Here is a 24,530-nt window from a genome sequence, read left to right as displayed (position 1 = left end):
TAAAATGTCAGGACACTGGACTTTTATTTCGATGGGTTGACGTACCTTTTCAGTTCTGTATATGTGATGTGATGCTAGTTTTACTTAAATCAAATGGTCAAATGCTCATGAACTGACTGTCAGAGCAGTTCTGGAGATGTCGTTCATGTGTTCATGTCCTTATTTAGTGAGACAGCAGACGAAGATATTACCACGAGCGTAACGCGCGCTTCAGTGCGTGTGATAAAGGAAGTTGCACTTCCGCTCCATTCATTAACAGAGACACACAGAACATGCAGCATTTACATTTACATAAAAAAAATAAAAATAATAATAATAATAATAATTGGCAAGTTCTGTGGCACTCCGTGTTCAACTGTAAATTCCGTTTTTATGACTGGATTCCACGATTCCCTCCACGTTTTCTGCATCGCGGAAATTGTAGGGCCCTTTCTCTTTACGCCCTCAAATCAAAACATTGCTGACTCCTTGCAGTACGTGATTTTCGAACGCAGCGCTTGTCTCCTTCCGCCAAAAAAAAAAAAATACAACAAATCATTGCGAAAGAACATGACGTGGGATTTAGAATAAATTAAAAGAAGCTTCGAGGCAGAGGAATTTACCTACATCATTTTTTTTAATCGTGTTACTTGAGGAGTCGTTTCAGCCCTAAACTTAAGCAGCTCAAAAGGGGCCTCTCACATAATCCGATAGATGCCCTCTGTTGTTGTTTATCAGACATTTAAAAAAATAAATAATAATAAATAATAATAATAATAATAAATAAATATTCCTCCTTAAGTCATGTTGTGTACTTGAATAATAGAAGTTATAGTTTCTTCTGCCAAAGTAAGGGCCCTCCAGCCATCGTTACAATCTCCTTGCCTATTTCAGCATCGGACAGGGCTCTCCCTTCCGGTGCAGCTGGGCAGTGGCTCCCTTCGGTCGCAGTGTGAGCCTTTTATCTGTCATAGAGTTGCGCTGCTCGCTCAGCGAGAGTCCCTCCATCAGTCGCATTTTCTTGCCTATTCTGCATCTGATGGGGCTCTCCCTTCCGGTGCAGCAGACCCACGGCTCCCTTCGGTCGCAGGGTGAACCCCCCCGTCTGAGTTACGTTGCATGCTCAAGGGCAGACAGGGTTCTTCCTCCCGGTGGAACAGAGCTGCTGGCTCCCTTCGGTCGCAGTGAGAGCCCTCCATCAGACGCATCAAGCCATGCCTCGCATCGCAAGGGGGACTCGCCTTTCTGGTGCAGCAGAGCCGCAGCTCCCTTCGGACGCAGCAAGAGTCCCTCCAACAGTCGTATTCCAGTTAGCGTTAATCAGGGCTTTCCCCTCCGGGGCAGCATTCCCGCTGCAGATTTGCGTACCCCCTTACGGAGGCTGGGAGAACCCTCCGAGGCGAAAAACCGTGCCTCACATAAACCCGCAATGGGGGACTCCCCCTTCCGGTGCAGCAGAGCCGCAGCTCCCTTCGGATGCAGCGGGAGTCCCTCCAAAAGTCGCGTCTCTTTGCCTTCTCAGCATAGTACTAGGGCTCCTCTTCCGATGCAGCAGACCCACAGCTCCCTTCGGTCGCAGTGTGAACCCCCCATCTGAGTTATGTTGCATGCTCAACGATGGCCAGGGATCTCCCTCCCGATGGGGTACAGCCGCTGGCTCCCTTCAGTCGCAGTGAGAGCCCTCCATCAGATGCAACAAACCGCGCCTCATACTCAACCGCAAGAGGGACTCTCCCTTCCGGTGCAGCAGAGCTGCAGCTCCCTTCGGAGGCAGCAAGAGTCCCTCATTTCTTCATATCCGGCATCGTGCTCCTCTCATAAGCGGCTCGGAGGGCTCGCCGGTAAGACGTTGTTAGCCGCAGCTCTAGTCGAACACTGCTCGAGCTCTCCCGGACGCTCTGCATTTTCTTGCCAAAACGCATATTTTGGGGGGCAACTAAATTTAGCTCTCTGGCTGCTGTCCTATGGCTTTAAGCTTCTTTTGGGGAGTTATCTGGGTTCGGGCTGTGCTCCGGGCCCGGACCCTTCCCCCAGGACAGCAAGCCAAAATATGCCTACTATTCGCCTTCAGATTAGATGTAAGGGTGAACTCGTGAAATGTGGTTTTATTAACAAAGTTCGGGAGAAGCACGATCAGATAATCATCCAATTTGGCACAGGTGCATCTCGTTTAGCTAATCATCTTAAATAGCACACAAGCGTATATATATCCAGTCTTCCTACCTCCTGTCCCACGACAGTTTTTTTTCGGCATCCCTCCTCCATCCCAACTCCTCACTTCTAATCTATTTATCCCAAATTGGGGATAGGGGGAGCACGCCAAAATATGCCTACTATTCGCCTTCAGATTAGATGTAAGGGTGAACTCGTGAAAAGTTTTACTGGATCTTAGTGCTGCGTTTGACACAATTGACCACAGCATTCTTTTGCATAGACTTGAACACTTTGTTGGCATCAGAGGAAGTGCATTAGCATGGTTTAAATCGTACTTATATGACCGCCATCAGTTCGTAGCAGTGAATGAAGATGTATCATATCGATCACAAGTGCAGTATGGAGTACCTCAAGGCTCAGTACTAGGGCCGCTACTCTTCACGCTTTATATGTTACCCTTGGGAGATATCATCAGGAAACATGGTGTTAGCTTTCACTGTTATGCTGATGATACTCAGCTCTATATTTCCTCGCAGCCCGGTGAAACACACCAATTTGAAAAACTAATGGAATGCATAGTCGATATAAAAAATTGGATGACGAGTAATTTCTTACTGCTAAATTCAGAAAAAACAGAGGTGTTAATTATAGGGCCTAAAAACTCTGCTTGTAATAAACTAGAACACTGTCTAAGACTTGATGGTTGCTCTGTCAAATTCTTCGTCATCAGTTAGGAACCTAGGTGTGCTACTTGATCGCAATCTTTCCTTAGAAAGCCACGTTTCTAGCATTTGTAAAACTGCATTTTTCCATCTCAAAAATATATCTAAATTACGGCCTATGCTCTCAATGTCAAATTCAGAAATGTTAATCCATGCATTTATGACTTCAAGGTTAGACTATTGTAATGCTTTATTGGGTGGTTGTTCTGCACGCTTAGTAAACAAACTACAGCTAGTCCAAAATGCAGCAGCAAGAGTTCTAACTAGAACCAGGAAGTATGACCATATTAGCCCGGTCCTGTCATCGCTGCACTGGCTCCCTATCAAACATCGTATAGATTTTAAAATATTGCTTATTACTTATAAAGCCCTGAATGGTTTAGCACCTCAGTATTTGAATGAGCTCCTTTTACATTATACTCCTCTACGTCCGCTACGTTCTCAAAACTCAGGCAATTTGATAATACCTAGAATATCAAAATCAGCTGCGGGCGGCAGATCCTTTTCCTATTTGGTGCCTAAACTCTGGAATAACCTACCTAACATTTGTTCGGGAGGCAGACACACTCTTGCAGTTTAAATCTAGATTAAAGACCCATCTCTTTAACCTGGCATACACATAACATACTAATATGCTTTTAGTATCCAAATTCGTTAAAGGATTTTTAGGCTGCATTAATTAGGTAAACCAGAACCGGAAACACTTCACATAACACCCGATGTACTTGCTACATCATTAGAAGAATGGCATCTACGCTAATATTTGTCTGTTTCTCTCTTATTCCGAGGTCACCATAGCCACCAGATCCAGTCTGTATCCAGATCAGAGGGTCACTGCAGTCACCCGGATCCAGTACGTATCCAGACCAGATGGTGGATCAGCACCTAGAAAGGACCTCTACATCCCTGAAAGACAGCGGAGACCAGGACAACTAGAGCCCAGATACAGATCCCCTGTAAAGACCTTGTCTCAGAGGACCACCAGGACAAGACCACAGGAAACAGATGATTCTTCTGCACAATCTGATTTTGCTGCAGCCTGGAATTGAACTACTGGTTTCGTCTGGTCAGAGGAGAACTGACCCCAACTGAGCCTGGTTTCTCCCAAGGTTTTTTTCTCCATTCTGGCACCGATGGAGTTTCGGTTCCTTGCCGCTGTCACCTCTGGCTTGCTTAGTTGGGGTCACTTCATCTACAGCGATATCGTTGACTTGATTGCAAATAAATGCACAGACACTATTTAAACTGAACAGAGATGACATAACTGAATTCAATGATGAACTGCCTTTAACTATAATTTTGCATTATTGATACACTGTTTTCCAAATTAATGTTGTTCAGTGCTTTGACGCAATGTTTTTTGTTTAAAGCACTATATAAATAAAGGTGATTGATTGATATTCATCACATATGGAATCAAAAGCTTTTGATATCCATTCTCCTGTCTGAGTTCCTTTGACTCTGTTGCAGGCAAGCAAGTATGATTTCAGCTGAACTCCCTCAGATGTTGCCAAAACATGGCCAGTGACTCCCCAAAAGCCACACATTCCCCTGTCTGACCAAATATCCACTTTAACTGATACATGGTCTGCACTAACAAGAAGCACTTTTATTTTCTCTTTAGTCTCTGCAACAAGGGATTCTATCTTTGAAGTTATTGTCCTACGACAGGCAGGCTGGTACTTGGAGTCAGCCACAGACATGAAGTGTCAGAAATGTCCATTCTCAGTGATTGAAAGAGGCATGCTACATCCTATCACCAGGTCTCCTAGAATGGCATTTGTTATGGCTTTCTTTCTTGGATGATTAGCTGAATAGGCTTCCTGAGGACAAGACTGGAGGAACTGGGAAATTGCAGGCTGTTTAGCATCAGTACAGGTGTTTCTTGCCCTTTCATACTCTGCATATCTGTGAAACAGAAGCAAAAACAAGAATGGGATGAACCCTAAACATGATCTTGCTTAGCACCAAAATCCTCCAGACTTGGCCCTTCTACAATGATTCTTATTAGTGGACGACGCTTAAACTATAACGCTATAACTATTAAAAGTTATATCAGCGATGACGGGGTAACGTCACTTCCACTGATGTTCAAACAAAATAGAGAGCTAGCTCGCTACTCCCTCCTCCCTCCCGTGCAACTGAAACTCTCCTAAACGCACGACACATCTTATTGGTCGGAACACTTTATTTTGGTTGGTTAACACTTGTTGGTAGCAATTGTTTTTGTGTACAGATCTCAGAGCCTAGGCTGCCTACAGAGCAGGGGCGGTTCTAAGGTCAGTGGATATTATTCAGGGCTTTAGCCCAAACTAAAATTGTTTATTTTTATTTAAAGGAATTAATTAATTATAAAAGCGATTTAAGGGAATAAAGAAAAAGAAAGAAAGGCTTATTGTATTAGTGAAATAATTTTAACTATTTGCAAATAATATTTTATTTTTAATTATGCATGCATTGTCCCTAAATTAATAAAGGACATTATAGCATATGTTAAATTCAAAAAGGCAAAATGTAATAAATAAAAAAAAAATTGAAATTTTTTTGTACTTACATTTTACCAGGCATTCGTTCACTTCTTTAATAATTTTGACAATGATGAGCTAGACTGCTGAACTTTCAATCTTCCTAACAACAAACAGAGCGTTGCATAGTCCTAATGGAGTGCATCTGACCAGCATCAAGAATATCAAATATTTTGCAGTGAATCTCTTATTTGCATCTTAAGTTTATTGCTAATAATAATGACAAGTTTCTGAAAGTGTAGAACTCGGTGAACTCGCACAAAACACATCTTCAGCACAGCGACTTATTTGCACGTCTCTGATTGGCCAGTGCGTTCAACAGACATGTCTGAGATTAGCTACAATGCTCAATATAATATATATATAAAACTGTAATATGCACTTTTCATGATTAGGTAATCGTGCCAGCAGTAGTCTTATTCACATTTGTTTTTCTGATTAATTGTTTTGCTCTATGAGAAAGACAAGGTAACAAAATATTTGGGGCTTAAGCCCCTCTAGCCCAGCCCTAGTGCCGCCCCTGCAAAAAACTTGTTTTTTTTGACGGCTTGCTAGCGGATCGACAGGAAAGATTATGTGATCATGTTTGGGCCTTTTTTGGCCTTGAACTCACTGATGCAACCTTTAATGGCTGCTTTAGCTATTATTACATTAGCTAACTATCAACTAACCAGATAACATTAACAAATTGACAAGCAGATGACGGAGGAAATTGGAGGTTGTCACCTGGCTGGCTGAGATTTGTATGTTGCATGTCTTGCAAAGCGCTGTTCTTCTTTTGCCATCTTGCAAAAAATTCTTGAAGCCAAAAGCAATCACCCTCAGTACCCCTCTGACTGACATGTCATATGACCAGTGTTGGGAACTTTACTTTAAATAAGTAATTAGTTATAGTTACTCACTACTTGTTCCAAAAAGTAACTGAGTTAGTAACTGAATTACTCTATAATAAAAGTAACTCGTTACCAGGGAAAGTAACTATTTGCGTTACTGTAAAAAAAAAAAAAAAAAAAAAAAGTTGCTACATGTCAGAGAATTTATACTTTTTTTTTTTCACAACCGCTTATCTCGTCATTTACCCACCTGCTCACTCGCTGTGTGAGCCAGGGGTGCGTTCGGATTGCATAGTTTATTAAATAAATGCATAGTAACGCACCGCATTTAACGTTCAGTAACGTTAACGGCGTTGTAACGAAAGGAAAAGTAATTAGTTAGATTACCGCGTTACTGAAAAAATAACGTTGTTACCTAACGCCGTTCTTTTAAACACCGTTATTCCAAACACTGCATATGACATGACATAATATCTGATCTAAGTGGGTTTGGTGTGCGTAAGGTAAGAGAGGACATGACTGATGATAATGTTGTGATCCAGTCATGACAACGCTATTCTCAGCCTGCGCTCCAGCTGAGTAATAAACTTTATTTTTTAAAATAATGTATATATTTTAGATTCAAACTGAAAACATGATGTGATTAACACTGAAGTCATTCAAGTCATTGTGTCTCAAGTCCCTATGTCTGGTAATAAGTACTTGTCACTGTAGGCATGTGTAACAATCTCAGAAGAAGAACAAGTGACTTTAGCCCCTTGTTCGTGCAAAATCCGGGCTGGCCCTGCATGCATACAATGACTAGTTATAATCACATTGTAGTTATCTTAATTATAATGAGTCAAAATTGCAGAATAGATCTGGAATTGGAATTTTGACTAGTCAAAACCAAATTATGACTAGTACAGCAAGGAGTATTTAATGCTAAAATGGCTTGCCATAATTAGACTTTATTTACAAACTGAACACATGTAAAATCAATATCTAAGAACTTGTGTAGGCCTCATGTCAGCTGTTGAAACATTTGATATAATGTTAAAAGAATACATTGGCGCTCATCACTAAAGACAGCAGAACATCATCAGCTTGGATCTCTTGCTATGTAAGGGATAATGTGCGATCGATATTTGGCTCCTCGGGTCAGCCACGATCGCTGTGTCATGTGTCTGGGCTTTAAGCACGCTGAGGTGGCATTCATGGATTGTTCATGTTCTCAATGTGGGGACATGACCATCTCGGTGTTGAGATCGAGAGTGCTACTTAGGCTGTGGCCAGGGTGATCTGAGGGTTATGGTGTGGGCTTCCCAGCGAGCTGACAGCCATGCTTTATCAGGCAGCCGAGAGCATCGGTGCTCGAGAAGAGTGCTCCACCCAGTCCCCAACACTTGAGGCTGGATGATTGCATGATTCTATGGGCTGCACACGCTGATCACCAGCGCCCCCTCCGGTTTCTTTCTTCCTAGAGGTGCATCAGGAAGTTACCAGTTCATTTGAAGGTACCTTTAACTGCCTGAAGCTGTTCTGGTGCTACCTCCGCCTTCACTGCCTCGATGGCAGGGAGGCCAAAGGGTATGCGAGGATACCCCCATTGGAGCACTCTGTTGTGATGCTCAGAGCACTTCCACCTGGCGTGGCGGTCCCAAGCTCCGGGCCTGGTTATGTGCTCAAAGTTCTCACCGCTCCTTTTAGAGATCAGGTGGTGAACTTGCAAGAGCTGCCCCTGGAGGAGGAAGACCCAGCCCTGGTGATGCTCTGTCTAGTATGTGCCTCACTAACATAAACAGAACTCAGTGCTTTATGTCTGGAAGCTAGAGGACGCAGTGACTCATTCCCTGCACAGGGTACCATGGTTACATAAGTAACCCGAAATGCTCCCTTTCAAGGGACTTCAAACTGCGTCCTCTAGGGGTCGCTATGGGGAATCGTATACCCACACCACCATGCAGGATTTCAGAAAGTGCGCAGAGTCTTGAGTGCACACTTACCACTTACAGTATGGGGATTTTAGTAAGTGTGCAAAGTGCTCAACAGTTTGAATGAGAGATGAAGTTTACATCTTTATTATTTCTGTTTTAACGTTTTCCTACATTATTTATATTAAAATATGTTATCTAGGCAATAACCCAGTTTAATATTTGACTAATTTACTGAGGTGGCATCGTTGTTAACTTACAAAAATGATGATAATTTGGTGGATAATTTACATTTTTTCATTAATAAAAGGTAGTGTATTATGATGTAAAATTAACGGTCGCCTGAGGCACTCAACCATCTTATTATCTAAGCTCAAAACGCTGCTTGAGCAAGTGTCAAGATACTAAAAGTAATAAATGCATAATTATGAACGTTTATGTGTGTTTATTTTTGTTCTCAGTACGTTATTTTAATAGCAATTAATGATTATGAACATAAAAGCATTACAAAAAAAATAAAATAATAATTATATACCATTGATGAAACCACAAAGCTGACGCAGGAGGTATGTATAACTGCAATATAAAGTAATTTTGAGTTTTATTGTTATTAGTATTATTTTCTAAAATTAGGTACATGTAATATAAAAGTACACATGGCAATGTTTTTGCAACAGCTCCAAGTCTCACGCGCAGTGTAGGCTATACGTCACTGTCCGAATCCGTTCACTTATTTATTTGTTCACTCCTTCCTGATATAGTGAACTCAACTGCCGTACACTATATAGGGATTAGTGAATGAGTGAATTCCCTTCCCTTGAGTTGTGATGTTAGACTTTTTTAAAACTGTTCCTGTGGTGTTGAGCAACTACAATACATTTTAATCCTATAATTTTATATTATAATTTATTTAAAGTGAATAAATTGTAATGAAAAATAAATAAAATAGTGGAAAGTGGAAGTGCATCTGTCAATTCTGTCATGAGCATACATCATCAATTACACATGTTTAGGGGAATAGGGCATTATTAATATACCATGCAAGGTGCTATGTGCTAGAAATGGGTAAACCACTATCAGTGAGTCTGCCCATGGGGTGTCCCACATTGTCCCTCAGAAACATACCCCTTGGGCTTATTAGCAGGTGGTCACCCTAACTGCAGGTCGAGCACCCGGATTCTGAATCCAGCCAAGGGGGGTACTCGCAGAATACCTACCTTAGAAAGGACAGAAACCCACACGTCCCGGAAAACCACTGCAAAGAAATTTCACTGAAATTATGCACACATAACCATCCTGCACTATGACAAAAAAATTATTAAGAAGGCGAAAAACATCATCCCTGACCCCTATCACCCAGCACATTACTTGTTCATTCTACTGCCCTCAGGGAAGAGGTACAGAAGCATCATCATTAGAACATCACATTTCAGAGATAGTACCTACCCCCAAGCCATACGTTATTTAAACATGGTCTGAGGTTAGAGCATTGACTGCTTATATTAAATTAAGTTCATGAACTAGTTGGATGTTTTCCACTCCACCAGTCACTTTTACTTACCCCAATTTCAACTTCTGTGCTTTGTAAATATAGTTGCATTGTGTCTTTTGGACTAAGCACTTATGGACTGGTTCAGAACCCGCTGACATAATTAATGTGCACACAATATGTGTTATTCATGTCTGTGTATTGGTTGTTTTGGGAGGTATGTTTTGGAATGTGTTATGTCAGTGTATTGCATTAAGTTGTATTAATTGTATTAATTGTAATACAAAATGAATAATGCAACAAAGACAAATTCCTATCAACTTTAATGTTGAAATGGCTAAATAAATGTTTGAACTTGAACTTATATATATATATAGAAAGGATCATACTCACCCACCATTTTATTATTATTGTTCCTTTATTTAACCAGGGGAAATCATATTCAGACTATAGTCTCTTTTTCAAATGGTCCCTGGCCAAGAAAGGCAGCACTTAAAAATGTAAATAAGAAAAGAGAAATAAAAAGGAGAAACTTCATCTACAACAAACAGAACACACCAACTTACATAATAACATATGAGCATCACATAAACCATACCACTATATCTTACAAGGACAAAAGTCAAATACAAGAACACACAAAATATAACACAATAACCAAAACATCCTACAGCCAGTATGACAGCTACAGCATGGTTCCTGCGCTAGAGGCAAAGAAACCTCCAGTCCAGAGCATCAGTAAACATCATAGGTTCAGCATAGGAAACTAATGCAGAAAGTCCCTCCCTAACCTCACTCAGGTGGAGAGCTGATGGTTATAGGGGAACTAGGAAGGGGAAGATAAGGCAGATGTTAAACCCCTGAAGGAAATGAGTAGATACTTAAGTATCACTCTAATGAAAGCGCTGACGCCTTGTCTGGATCACGTCCCTTAGGTCTTTGACCCGCGATTCATCATACACCTACCCTTCTCTATGTGAATATGTGAAAAATGCTTAACGTGGATTAACATATATACAGACATTAAGGTGGGCCCTAAATGTGAATGCAACACAAAACAGCAATGGTTAAGCATTTTTTCTATAGGAAAATGCTTAACGTGCAACTTTGGGTGGTGTATTTAAACTCTGAGCTCTAATGCTTGCCTGTATGCATAATCGATAATTGCAACCTGAATTTTTCATTGTACTTTAAGCCACATTAAGCTTTTTTCATGTTCACATGTTCTGCAAGAAGCGGTGTGGGATGCTGAAGCATAGATGTGTATCTTCATAAAATGCGTGTGATTTTTGTTGTAATTTGACCAACAGATGTAGCTAGTGTGCCGTCACTCTTGTGTTGTGCATGTGTCCAGTAAGTCTTTTCTTCTGTGTGTGTGGATTAAGTAATTATTTTGAGAAAGTTTATTATTACGAGGTTTTAAGTCATAATCAGAAACTTTCTTGAAATATTGAATTATTTTCTCATAATAATTACTTATTTCTTTGAAATAATGAGAAACGTTCTCAAAATAATTACTTATTTTCTCATAAAGAAGAAAAGTGCAGGTGTTGTGCACACATGCCTGCCCCAGATATCTTGTAACGCTTCTTCTCGGATAACTCGTTAAATGCATTAAGTGAAAGAGAAAACGCAGAGTTGGTGTTCCACACATTTAATGGCTGGTACACGGCAACGCACTCCTCTCATACATGAGAGATTAACTCTTTCTTGGCGTTACAAATAAAGTAAAGAGAAAAATAACAACGAGAAGGCAGAGCGTACTTATCATCCATGGGGGTCCTCATTAAACACACATATAGTCCTTCTGCGTCATCACCACATAGCGTGCGTTACAAGTCAAGTGATTAGTCTCTTAAAGGGCACACCGCACTATAATGTGATACATGCAAAATACATAGTTTTGGCCGTTACAGATTCCCCACCGGAAAGAAAAAGGCTGTCCCCAGCCGTACACAACATAAGGACAACGGTAAAATTCAACTCCATACATGGAAACTTGGAAATCCATCAACCCAGAACATATTTTACATACAGAAGGCAATAACTGGCATACACGTCAGTACAGCTTCACATTATACAGTATGCTTTTCAACGGCATATCACATAAAAAAAAAAAAATGTTTGTGTAACCAACCCAAATGTGTAAAACAATTTACTTGTTTTTCCTCAACACAACACATGAAACTATAACAATTAGAACAATGCTTTCTAGAGTCCCACTGCTACGCAAGGAAAGTAAAGCGTATTAGTAACTTTTAATACAGGAGAAATTCAAACAAGCAAACACATTACTACTTCAGATCCAATCTGTCAGTATGATACTCGTTAGTCCATCTATTGTCTGACCACCCTGAGGTGATTCTAGGTGCCAGTCTAGGTCTGAGATTGTAGCGATGACCTTCAAGATCAATGTCAAAGTCAGGAAGACGTGTATGTTGTGAAGATGTGTTAGCATCAGCGTCTGCATTACGAGGACAACTGCTCATGTTATGCTTGGTCACGTCATGTGAATTGTCAATAGGATCGTCACAATTAACATCAGCCTCATTAGGCAGAGAAAAGCAAGCGTCTTGAGGTTGGTCTGCACCCCTCTGTGTCACCAGCAACGTGTCCCCCAACCCCTCATCTGGTGTTTCAGACTCATCCTGAGACCCAATTGGTGTATGGCTGTTGCATGCGTTCCAAGTGTGGAAAGGCTGCATATTGACCACATGATAGACACCAGCATCCTGTCCTGTGTCCAACTTCGCAAGTCTGTAATTCACATCAGACAAAACTTGAGTGACACGGTATGGACCAGAGTACAAGGGTGCCAGTTTTGCTGTAAAATTGGCCAGAGCATCTGATTTAGGGTGGGTTTTCACTCTGACAAGATCACCAATGGCATAAAAAACAGAGCGACGTCTTTTGTCATAATGCTGCTTCCTTTTGTTGTGACTGGTTTCCAGGGCTGCCCTAGCATGGTCATGTGCCTCTTGCAATGTCAAACGTAAGCTCTCAGGATAAGGAATTTCAGGTTCCTCTATTCCATCCCAGACAGGCTGAGTCACCAGGTCCAATGAAGTGTTCAACTCCCTCCCATACAACATCATGGACGGGGTTTGACCTGTACTCTCATGCGGTGCTGTTCGTAGTGCAAAGCAAATTTGTGGAATATATCGGTCCCAGGTTGTATGTTTATCATCCACATATGCTCGAATTGCTGTCTTGAGAGTCCGGTTCACCCTCTCTGTGGCATTTGTCTGTGGGTGATATGCCGTTGTGAGGCGATGTTCTGTTCCCAGAAGAGTGAGCACCCGTTCAAAAAGGTCGCTCATGAAAGGGGAACCTCTGTCTGAAATTAGATATGTGGGGGCCCCATGACGGGAAAACACTTCACTTAGCAGTTTATTTGCTGCCACTTGAGCAGTAGCTTCTCTCACTGCCACGATCTCGACCCACTTTGAAAAATAATCGACAAAAACCAAAATGTAAGAATTTCCACTGGGAGTACGCGGCAAAGGGCCAACGAAATCCACCCCAACATACTCCCAAGATTTTTGGGGACGAATTGGGACCATTAGACCAGCAGGTTTTCTCTGACTTGGTTTAGTCAGTTGGCAAACCGTGCAAGAGGTTACATATTTCTTCACCTCAGATGCCATTTTAGGCCAGAAAAACCTGTGTTTCAGTCGGGCCAAGGTCTTGGTTATCCCTAAGTGACCCGCAGTTGGGTGATCGTGGTAGTATCTCAGCAAAGTACTTCTGAGAGAAGCAGGAGCATACAGCTTTAAAGATTTCAAGGGGTGGATGCCGCAAGCAGGTTTGGGATCTTGGAAGTACAACAGGCCATCCTGAATGGAATACTGAGAGCAATCATCTATCTCACTCTCCTGTTGTAATGCGGCCTCCATTTTACGGAGGAGATCACCTGTGATTGGATCATCAAGCTGTAATTGTCTGACATGAGAGCGATCCGTAAGTGTCACTGAAGGTAGCGTACGGAGATCAAGACCACCAATCACAGCGTAGTCAGGAAGAAGGTCCATTGGTGGCACATCATCTGCTAGAGGATTCCTTGACAGCGCATCAGGGACTTTGTTTCGAGATCCAGGCTTGTGGACAACATCGAAATCGAAGTCCTGAAGGCGGAGAGACCAACGAGCAAGGCGGCCAGTGGGGTTGGGACGGGACATCAACCACCTGAGCCCGCTGTGGTCAGTGAAGACTGTGACATGGAGACCCTCAATGTAAGGCCTAAAGTGCTCAAGGGCCCAAATGACGGCCAGACATTCCTTCTCGGGCGTTGAATAAGGTTTCTCCGATTTATGCAGGGCACGACTAGCATACGCCACAGCAACTTCCCTGCCATGCAGATCTCTCTGCATCAGTGCAGCTCCTAGTCCCGCATCACAGGCATCGGCATGAACAAAGAAAGGTAGAGAGAAGTCAGGAAAACTTAGCACTGGTGCCGAAGTTAATTTTTGTTTCAGAAGGTCCATGGCGTCTTGGCATGCAGAGTCCCACACAAAAGGAGCATCATTTTTAGTGAGCGCAAACAGTGGTTCAGCGTGGTGGGCGTAGTCCTGTATGAACCGTCGGTAATAGCCTGATAGGCCCAAAAACTGCCTCACTTGCTTCACATTGACAGGGGTTTTAAAGTCCATAACAGCCTTCACTTTGGCCTGGTCCGGCAGGATGCCACTCGGACAGACGCGGTACCCCAAAAAGGTGAGCTCTCTGCGACAAAACTGGCATTTGACCAGTTTAAAGGTCAACCCGGCAGACTTGAGCCGTGAAAGGACTTCCCTGAGGTCATTGAGATGTTGCTTGAAAGTGGGCGAAGCCACAACAATGTCGTCCAAGTAGACTGCACAGCACCTATAAATAAGACCAGCCAAGACACTGTTCATTAGTCTTTGAAAGGTCGCTGGTGCATTGCACAGACCAAATGGAAGCACACGGAACTGAAATAGCCCACAATGTGAAACAAAAGCAGTCTTAGATTTAGAGTCTTCTGCCATGGAGACCTGCCAGTATCCCCGAGCAAGGTCGATCGTGGTCAAAAATTTTCCTCTAGAAAGGAAGTCTAAGGACTCATCAACTCTTGGTAATGGATAAGAGTCCTTCACAGTAAGCTGGTTCAACCCACGATAGTCCACACAAAATCGTGGTTCACCACAAGGTTTCTGAACAATCACCACGGGGGCTGCCCAAGGACCTGTTGCCGGTTCAATGATGGCATCGTTCAACATTTTTCCTATTTGATCCTCAATCAAACGCTTTTTAGCTGGGGAGGTTCGATAAGGGGGAAGGTGGACTGGCTTGGCGTTCCCCGTGTCAATGGAGTGCTCAATTAGTGATGTGCGACCCAGATGACCGTCAAAGAGATCAGAAAAACTTTCAAGTAGCCCTGACAGTTGTTCCTTCTCAGCATTACTCAGACATGCTTCTTCAACCTTTTCTCGAAGTGCGGAAGATAGGACTTCCATAAATAACAAACTGCTTTCCGACTCCTGCACTTCCTTGCCTTCCATCTCCTCTATTAATAAAGGATCGTTGCCTATGACAACAGTTCTGGATGGGATGTGAATGGTGATGGAGGCACGCAACATGAAGTCCATCCCCAAGACCAAGGTTGAGGGTAAGCGTGGGACAATGGCAAACCTGTGATAAAAACGCTGCCCCATGAAGCCAAATGCCAACCATGTCAGCCCTAAGGGTTGGCATGCCCCACCATCTGCTAGTTGGATTGGGGGAGCAGACCATGGTTTAATGTTAACCTTCAGTTTGGCATGATTCTGAACAATGTCCGCTTGCACCGCAGAAAGTGATGCGCCTGTGTCAAGTGTAGCATCTAACACCTGGCCATGTAGGTTAATCTTGACTCTAAATGGAGTGTTCCAAAAGGAAGGTGATGTGGGATCTTCCACATGGCAAAGGACAGGATGTTCTGGAACAGCAGCATTAGACGGTTGAGGCGAAATTATCTTCTGGAGGGAGGATTGCCTCTGCGAATCATCCTCCCCCCTTTGGAGTTTCCCTTGTGCCTTACAAATGAGCTTCCTTCCCCTGCATTGCTACTTTCAGGGTCGTTTGTAACTCTTGCATCAAGAGCATGTTCCGAATGAGCATTAGGGGACTCACTTTGTTGTGAGCCATTTCCAGAAAGTGAGTTGCAGTCTGGACATGTTCGAGAAGTGAAGCCAGGGCGTGAGCACTTGTAACAGTAGGTTTCTTTGACAAATTTAGCTTTATTCTGCATTGCAGGCAATGAACATTTACTTGGTCCCAGGACCACATGGAGCTCGTGAGCCCTCAGCAGAAGATCCATACCAGAGGAAACAGAAGTTCCATAGAGAGCCACTCTATACTTTTCAAGAGCATGTTTACAAATAAGGTCGATTTGTTCTTGCTCCGGCGGAGGAGTTTTCAGTTTTCTGAATTCACTTAGCATGTGAGCCACAAAAGTAGGAAGGGGCTCTTCAGGGCTTTGCATACGGTCCAAGATACCTCTCATTATTTGTTCCTGGCTGTCAGAAGGAAGAAAGACTTTCCTGAAGAAATCACAGAACTGGGCCCATGTAACGACATGTGCGTCAAGGACTGAAAACCATTTCTTTGGCTCTTTTGCTAAAAACCGTGGCAGCTCGAGAAGAATCTGAGCATCGGTTAAATCAAGGGAGGTTCTGTACACATTGACCGATTGTAGCCAATCCTCAGGGCTAACGTGTCCGTCTCCCGCAAACACAGGTGGTTCAAGCCTTGACTGGTACAGAACAGATGCGAGGATTCTACTAGTATTACTCACATCAGAAGAATTGGGCTGTGGTGAGAAAGTCGTGTTTGCGTGAGAAAAGTTATTGGTGGTTGTACTTTGTAATGGCATTCGGTCTGGAGGAATATGGATGTGTGGCGTAGAGCTGGCCATAGGAGGGAGCTGCACATGTGGTGCTGCAGGGTTGTTGACATCAGGAGGACCAAAACGTCTTAATATACTCTGCTGCAACTGGAGAGAATCGTTGAGGCACTGTTGCAACACAGATACTTCAGCTTGTAAGAGCTCCACTTGAGTCTCCAGGCTCACACGCTTAGGTAACTTTGGTCTCTGTCTGGGGGCAGAATCTGGTAATGTGTAAGTCAAGTCAGTGTTAAAGTCTGGGTGATAAGCCATATCAGCTAATGTGCATTTACATAACCAGCAATCTAGAAATTGTAAAAATTCTAAATGTAACCCATACAACCCGTTATTAAAATGCACACACCATCAATAAAATCTTCAAAAAAAATTCAACAATTCCTTTGAGTTAGTTATAGTCTATTTTGCAAGAGCTTAGTATTTTTCGTAACAGAATAGGCAGAGAGCAAAAGAATATGTTGCTTTAAATTGAATTAAATGTTACTTGACCATGGAAAAATGTCCGGAGTTTGAAACTATTCCTCAGTCCAGCATAAGTAAATACAGTTCACGATGAAGAAAAACTGTTCCAACAGGTGTATTGTTTCCTCAAAATGTTCAAAACGAAATTCCAATGCACAACAAAAATAAACCACAAGTAGTCTTTGAAAAAGAAAAATCTCTGCTGTTCGCTTGTGCAGTCAAATTCAACATGCACACACACACAAAAATCCTTGCTGAAATATCCCAAAAAGATTATATACAAAAAAAAATATCAGTCTGTGCTTGGAAAACAGGCAGGGAAAATTTTTAAATTAGATCACTCCCTCAAAAGAAAAAATAATCCTTTGTTCCAACTGAACTATTTCGTTCAAAAAAACATCACCACCAGCTTGTAAACAATATCAAAATGTTCAATAAAGCACAAAGTCCAAATGTTGCAGATTAATCCGCTGTCAACAAAACTGCGTCATCCACTCACGCAGAAATACAGGTGTTCCTTCCTTGCGCACATGGCAACCAGATTTAGCAAGCTAATCTCACCAGCTTCCAGGATGCCGATTGAACACTCTCACGGCTCCCCAACTCCCGTACTAGTTTTAGGGTTTCATCGCCGTAGGTCCCACACAGATGACGGATCCAGCTTCAGTTGTTCGGGCGCCAATTGTAACGCTTCTTCTCGGATAACTCGTTAAATGCATTAAGTGAAAGAGAAAACGCAGAGTTGGTGTTCCACACATTTAATGGCTGGTACACGGCAACGCACTCCTCTCATACATGAGAGATTAACTCTTTCTTGGCGTTACAAATAAAGTAAAGAGAAAAATAACAACGAGAAGGCAGAGCGTACTTATCATCCATGGGGGTCCTCATTAAACACACATATAGTCCTTCTGCGTCATCACCACATAGCGTGCGTTACAAGTCAAGTGATTAGTCTCTTAAAGGGCACACCGCACTATAATGTGATACATGCAAAATACATAGTTTTGGCCGTTACAATCTGCTCACCCTAGGACTGCCCCTGAATTTACAAACCGAATTCTGGAAATGTTTTTTGTTTTTTTTATAAAATGAAACATCAAATTTCAAATTGCAAATTATTTTGGCTGCACAATCAGCTGCTTTATTTAGGCTACTATTTACTGCAGTTAAATTACTGTTATTCTTTTCTTATGTACCTATAGCAGCTAATCACTCAGAAGTCTTGCTAATACACAGAAATAGCTTACTCCCATGTTGGCAACAGCAAATTATTGTTATGGAAACACTATGTGTCCAGCCTCCAGTATGAGGCTGATCAAGTGAAGATTTTGTCGGATCATGAATGAAGAGACAGGGTGGAGATTGTATTATTAATGGCGCTTCTATTGTCAAGTGACAGATGAGAAGTGGCAAAGAACAAAGAATTCATAACTACGTACATCTCCCTCTCTGTAAGCTCAACCATTGGAACACATCCCAGTTCCCGGTGCACCATAAATACATTTTTAAAAGCCACATAGGAAACAACATCCTTTTTTCGATTCAGTTTTTCTCTTCTTCAGTAGATCGTCTGCTATGTGCACAATCTGTGTGAGAGCCCTCAGGATCAGCACATCCATGTCATTTTGAGTATCGATCTCCTCATGGTAGTTCTTCACAGGGAAGATGTGGCTCACAGGGACACCGACTAAATTACAGCACTCCTGCATCTGAAGAATGAAGAACACAGGCTGAACACTTCTGGGGGTTGTGATAAATGAAACAGAATAAGCTCTATCTGTGTTTGTGACATGTTAGAAATGGATCTGTGTGTGTCAGTGGAAAGGGTGACTTCAATTATTAAAACTGAAAACTTTTTTTTCCAAGCCATACTAATAATTTGCAGCAAGTAACTTAATTAATGTATTATTATCATTATTATGTTGTAAAGCCCTAGAATGTTAAACAAAACTGGAAACCGTCCCAGAGGACTGACCACATTCTGGGTTTATTTTACAGTACGTGTACTTACATGTAGTTATAGTGTACTTACAGTGTATTTCTCTAAGAAACTTCTGGTAATACAAGGTAACTACATGGTTAGGTTTAGGGGTAGGTTCAGGGGTAGTACCTAGTTATTACATAGTTATTGTAATTACTATAATAAGTACATAGTATGTACATGAGGAACAGGACTGTGAAATAAAGTGCTACCACATTCTGTATCTGAGAACAGTAATAGTATTACCTTTTGTTTTATCTTCTTGCTAGTGTAGATTTTTCTCAGATCGTCTTGGACTAGTGGGCATGCTTCATCCACCCTCGTCATGATGACTGCCTGAGGAATTTCTGTTGAATGCGAACATAAATGTAAATATTTATTTATTGCGTTATGTTCCTTAAAGTCTTCATACATTCTACATCATTTTTGCGGCATTAGGAAAGTTTCAAAAACTTTGAATGAATCTATGAATGAAAATTAATAATGAGTCATGCATTTATCATGTGGAGATTTGATCAGATTATTAAAATGTATTGCTGTAACACTCACCCAGTTCGCTGGCCTTCTGTCTAATATATTTAATCTTTTTGAAGACTTCATCATTCATCATCGATACCTTGTCAGCTGCGATGACGTAGACCAGGCAGTGTGTCAGATCCTCAGACTTGCTTGCTTTACTTCTGTAGCCCTTCTTTTTAGCAGAATCAGTTGGATTGAACTAAGTGTAAGAGAAAAACCGAGATGAGAGGAAAGAGGTCATAAATCTTGTCTCCTCAGATCAAGGATAAAAGAGGAAAGGCACTACTTTATACTTCTGCGACGTCAATGCATTTTTTTAATCAAATGTAAACAATTTCCCAAAGCCACTTTAAATCTGAGTAAACGAATAAGCAAAATGTTTCCTCCTCACATCGTATCCTTCCTTCAAGAGACCCTTAAGGGCTTTGACAATGTCTTCTGGATCGGCACCCTCTGAATCTCCAGATTCTAAGCCCATCATGTCATTGAAGACAAAAGGCAGAAGTGATTGTCCATTTCCCATGTAATATGTTCTGTACTGTAGAAAAATGCAGAAATATGACTTTAAATGAACAACATTCAAATGTTTGTGACATGGACACATGCAAAAGCAACCAGCACATAAAACAAGCCATCTGTGCGGTTTCATGTGGATGACTACTTTTGCTTGTGTAGTAATACAGGGACTTGTTGGCATAAATCCAGATGCACACTTCAGTAGTTCATCAATTTAAAAAAATGCAACACATGTACACCCGGTTTCACAGACGAGGCTTAAGGCTAGACCCAACTGAAAATATCTTCAAATAAGTCAGTGCCATTGTTCTGTCTCAAGGTGCACACCTGTGATGTTTTCTTCTAAGGCATTTTTATAAACGCTGCTTAAATACCTTGATTTAACTAAGGCCTAGTCCAGGCTTAAACTAAGCCCCGTCTGTGACACTGGGCTGTAATGTTGTCATGTCTTTGTATTTTTATTTTTTTTATTTTTATTAAAGTGTGACAGTAGTATCATACAATTGTGCTGCCTTAATAGGTTCATTTCAAATGTTGTTGTGGAGTGTGTAGTTCACAGTATGTAATTTAGTAAGCTATTTTATTTTAAATGAAAACATATGGGTTCATGTACTCACTGTTTTTGTAAAACTTGTACCAGACACACAATCAGCAAGGGCTTCTGTTGTGATTTGTCCTTGAAAAACACTATTGACTGAGTTGATGAAGCTGGACTTTCCTGCTCCCACTTGTCCAGCTAGCAAGATCCTGACGTACTTAACCTTTGAATCGCTCAGCGTGAGCTCCCTGAGGTTCTTCTGCAAAAGTTCTCTGTTTCTGTTGAAAAAGGGACTTTTTCACACATTTGCTTGTACAAGGTTATCATTTTTCTTTTTTAAAGAAGAAATCTGTTTCACTTACTCCCAGGGTGTTTCCCTCCATGGTTTATCAAATTCTGTAATAGAGATGAAAATAATTTATGATTATATGATTACTGACAAATAAAAGCTAAATATGAAATGGGAAATCTATTGTGTATTGGCTCAGAAAATCAAAGGTTTTGACAAAATTCACAAGGAATATTTCAAATGTTTTTTTTTTTCCTTGAAAATTATAGACTTACATTATAAATTGGACAATCTTAGAGTTCATAAAAGCACGTTACAGAACAGTACAGACCACAAATGGCGGCGTGTGATTAAACAGTGGCTTGGTGCTCTCAGTTTGTTGTTTTGTTTGTCAGTTCAGACATTGAACACTGTTATTCAATTTGGAAGAGCTGTACTTAATGGGAAACGATACCAACTTTATGCACTCACAATGTGGACCTGTGAAGCTACTAACATCTTGTATAAGTGACACCGGAGGCGGAGAAGGGAGCTACATGCCAACCCACATAGAACAGCACTTTACTAGTCTCTTTCTTACAAAGTGTTATAGCTGAGGATTGTGTTGAGTGGCATGGATAGCTGTGTAATGATTGTCACAGAGACTTGGCTTAACAACAACATACCCGGTGAGGCTGTTGAACTGGAGGGCTGCTCCAGGGGCGTTTGTGATTGAAGCAGGAGACTTTAATCATGTAGAACTGAAATCTGTGTTTCCCAAAGTTTTTAAGTGCATCACCTTCCCGACCAGGGACAATAATATTCTGGACCAGGTCTATATCTTAAGAGCATATAAAGCTGCAGCATCTCTGCATCTTGGCATGTCAGACCACATCTCTCTGAAACTGATTCCAGCCTACAGACCTCTTTTCTGCCGATCAAAACCATCATTTAAAACCATACAAGTCTGGAGCATGGAGGATCTATGCTTCAGGACTGCTTTGCATGCACTGACTGGAGAGTGTTTAAGAGAACATGAATGCAGAGAAGTACACTTCATCTCTTCAGGCCTATTGATATTTTAGCAATATTTCTCATGCAAATTTTATTTTAAATGCTTTAAAGTCAGAATCAGAATTACCTATCACCGAACCCCCCCCCCCCCCCCAACAGCTTATACTACTGTTTAAGCCATTAATATAGTTCAGTTTCATATGTTTTAAGTTCATTTATAAAAATGTTTGGAGCATTTTTATTTCGTTTAAATATAGGTTTTTGTTTTTTAAAGTAATGACCAAGCAGTCAGTGTAAGTGAGCAGACCGTAGCCTGTTTGATCAATGTAGCCTTCTCAAATAATCACAACTTGCCTAAAATAAAATCAATAATATAGATAAATGTGAGCTGTATCCAATAGTTTGTGCGGAGAGTGGAATCTAAAGCACGCTTTGCAGGACATGGAGGCGCAAACGAGATCACTTGCATTTCTTTTCAGTGGATACGTTGTGCTTTTATAAAATAAAGAAAACAAACATGATGCCCTTTCTGCCATCTCGTCTTGAACAGGAGCGCTTCACAAATATGAACCGAAACTCAGCAAATAGGCTACATGCCTCACAGACATGATAAATATATCTACAGAAAGCTTTAAATTAGTACTTAAAATAAAACAAATATAAAACAAAACTCTTTCACTATAATCATAATACCTAAAGATGCACTTCTCTCTAAAGGTGTGTCTGTGGAGATGGAGAGTCGGGATCTGTGACTTCATCCTTGCGACACCGATAAATAAATGTTTGATTGCTGAATATTGTACCCTAATGGAAGTAGCTGTTTAGTAGGATCATGATTTTGCAAACCATTGAATACCTAACACATAATATACTATAACATTTATGATTAACATTCAAATGATTAATTAGTCAGAAAACTGTTCAGGTGCCATCAGTCTTCTTATGAGTGACTTCATTAAATCAGTGTTGCTGATGAAGGCCCTTCGTTACCAAACACCAACTAAATTAGGATTGACATACTGTTAAACATTAAACTGCTGGTTACTTTAAAGCTAACCTTCACCTGGAAGATCACAGGGATATGTGAATATTTGATTTGACATTGTTTACTTAACCGAGTCAGTGTAATGGTGGAAGGATAGATCATATGGGCCAACTGATGGAAGGTTTACGAAGAAATTTCATGCTCCCTTGTAAAAGTTTTTTTTTCATATGTTTCAAATTCAAAAGTACAGTAGTTTATTTTGATACATGTGTGGTTGCTGTATTTTGTCATTTATTTTGATACACTTAAAATGAAGGTATTTGGTATTTTATTTTAAAACACATTTTAATGTATCTTTGCTCAACCCTTGCAGCACATCTCAAAACAGTAAACAAACAAGCGTTTCCTAGCAACGACAACTGCGAATGAGACAAGAAATAAATAAACTTACGATCTGCTTTTAACTTCCCCTGATTAACTGCTGACAATAATTCATAATTCATTTTTCTGAAAATAACGGCATGCAGTTTTTTTATGATCCATGCATGTTTCACCATAGAGCTACATAAAAACCCAACGGGCATTGATGTGAAGCAGCATAAACAACTGTAGTTTCACTTTGTGCTTTCATTCATACCTTCATGAAACTTACACAGATTGTGTAAACTTCAGAAAATTCTCCCCATTAAAATGAGCCCAATATTACTTCTGTCAATTAGATCTAAAGATAATTAGTCATTGAGTTATAACACATAAAACCCTAAAACTTTCTCATGGATTTGTATGCTTCGATCGTGGAAAATAATACATCAATAATTTACAGCAGATTCTCAGAACTGAAATGAGTCAAAAATCAACAGCACACATGTTGGGGGTTATCACCAACAATACTTTTTCTCCTACTTTATTTCTTTTGTGAGATATTAAATTTCAAATAAGAATAGAAAAAAAATTCCCTCGACCATTTGTTTAAGCAAAAAAAAAAAAAAAAAAAAAATATATATATATATATATATATATATATATATATATATAATATATAAAATATATATAATATATATATAAATATATATTATATATAAAAATATATATATAATATATATATATATATATATATATATATATATATATATATATATATTATATATATATATATATATATATAAAATATATATATATAATATATAAAAAATAAAAAAATATATATATACCTTAAAATATATCATGAATCACAGCAATAAATATTTAGATTATTTTTGACAGCTGTTACAAAACATTAAACATTTTATTGATTAGCACAGTTAGCACTGATGTAAACACAATACAGCCATGCTAAAATTATGCTTACCTGTTGATTCTGATGCTCCCATTGTGATCTCCTTCTCAGTTAGCTTTTTTCTCCTTATGAATTTTGAAAGTAACACAGTAAACAGTAAAGTAAAAACAAAGATGGCTTTAGTACAGTACAGAGTAATAACAAGACAGAGAGAATTGCTATTTAGTGTCTTCTCTTAGGGATGTGCAGGCACACTGTGACAGCATCTCTCATTTTAGCCTGTTTTATTATATAGGTCTGCCTTTCACTTTCACCTTGTTAATGTTTTTTATGACTAAGCAGCCTGTATCCTACTTAGTGTCATCCCATGACATAACACAAAAATCTGGACAGATTCTGCTGTAAAAGATGTAATGGATTGATATTAAAAGAGAATTTCAAGGCAAGATAAA

At 40.4% G+C, this 24,530-nt stretch overlaps 1 protein-coding gene and 1 pseudogene across 1 annotated transcript; one reads left to right on the top strand and one right to left on the bottom strand.

Annotated features, from left to right (window-relative positions):
* Nucleotides 1–2,816: 2,816 nt before the first annotated feature.
* The window catches only part of LOC127983832 (uncharacterized), a 329,002-nt pseudogene continuing 307,288 nt past the window's right edge, over nucleotides 2,817–24,530 (top strand).
* Nucleotides 18,487–24,480, bottom strand: LOC127983831 (interferon-induced protein 44-like). Its single transcript, XM_052586185.1, has 7 exons — nucleotides 24,151–24,480; nucleotides 20,898–20,931; nucleotides 20,615–20,813; nucleotides 19,873–20,019; nucleotides 19,512–19,680; nucleotides 19,209–19,309; nucleotides 18,487–18,690 (listed from the first exon to the last, which is right to left on the bottom strand). The coding sequence occupies exons 1-7, from the start codon at nucleotides 24,170–24,172 to the stop codon at nucleotides 18,487–18,489; spliced, it is 876 nt and encodes a 291-aa protein (XP_052442145.1). The 5' UTR covers nucleotides 24,173–24,480.

The sequence above is a fragment of the Carassius gibelio genome, chromosome B20, assembly GCF_023724105.1.
Source record: "Carassius gibelio isolate Cgi1373 ecotype wild population from Czech Republic chromosome B20, carGib1.2-hapl.c, whole genome shotgun sequence".
Lineage (NCBI taxonomy): Eukaryota > Metazoa > Chordata > Actinopteri > Cypriniformes > Cyprinidae > Carassius > Carassius gibelio.
This window is presented reverse-complemented; position numbering and strand designations above follow the sequence as displayed.

Bases quoted from the DNA above. Each gene is read 5' to 3' on its own strand.
- LOC127983831 (XM_052586185.1), bottom strand. From the start codon at position 24,172: ATGGGAGCATCAGAATCAACAG. The intron at 20,814-20,897 runs GTAAGTGAAACA...CTTTTTCAACAG, and splicing joins TGGAGGGAAACACCCTGGGA to AAACAGAGAACTTTTGCAGA. The intron at 18,691-19,208 runs GTAATACTATTA...TTCATTCTTCAG, and splicing joins GCAAGAAGATAAAACAAAAG to ATGCAGGAGTGCTGTAATTT.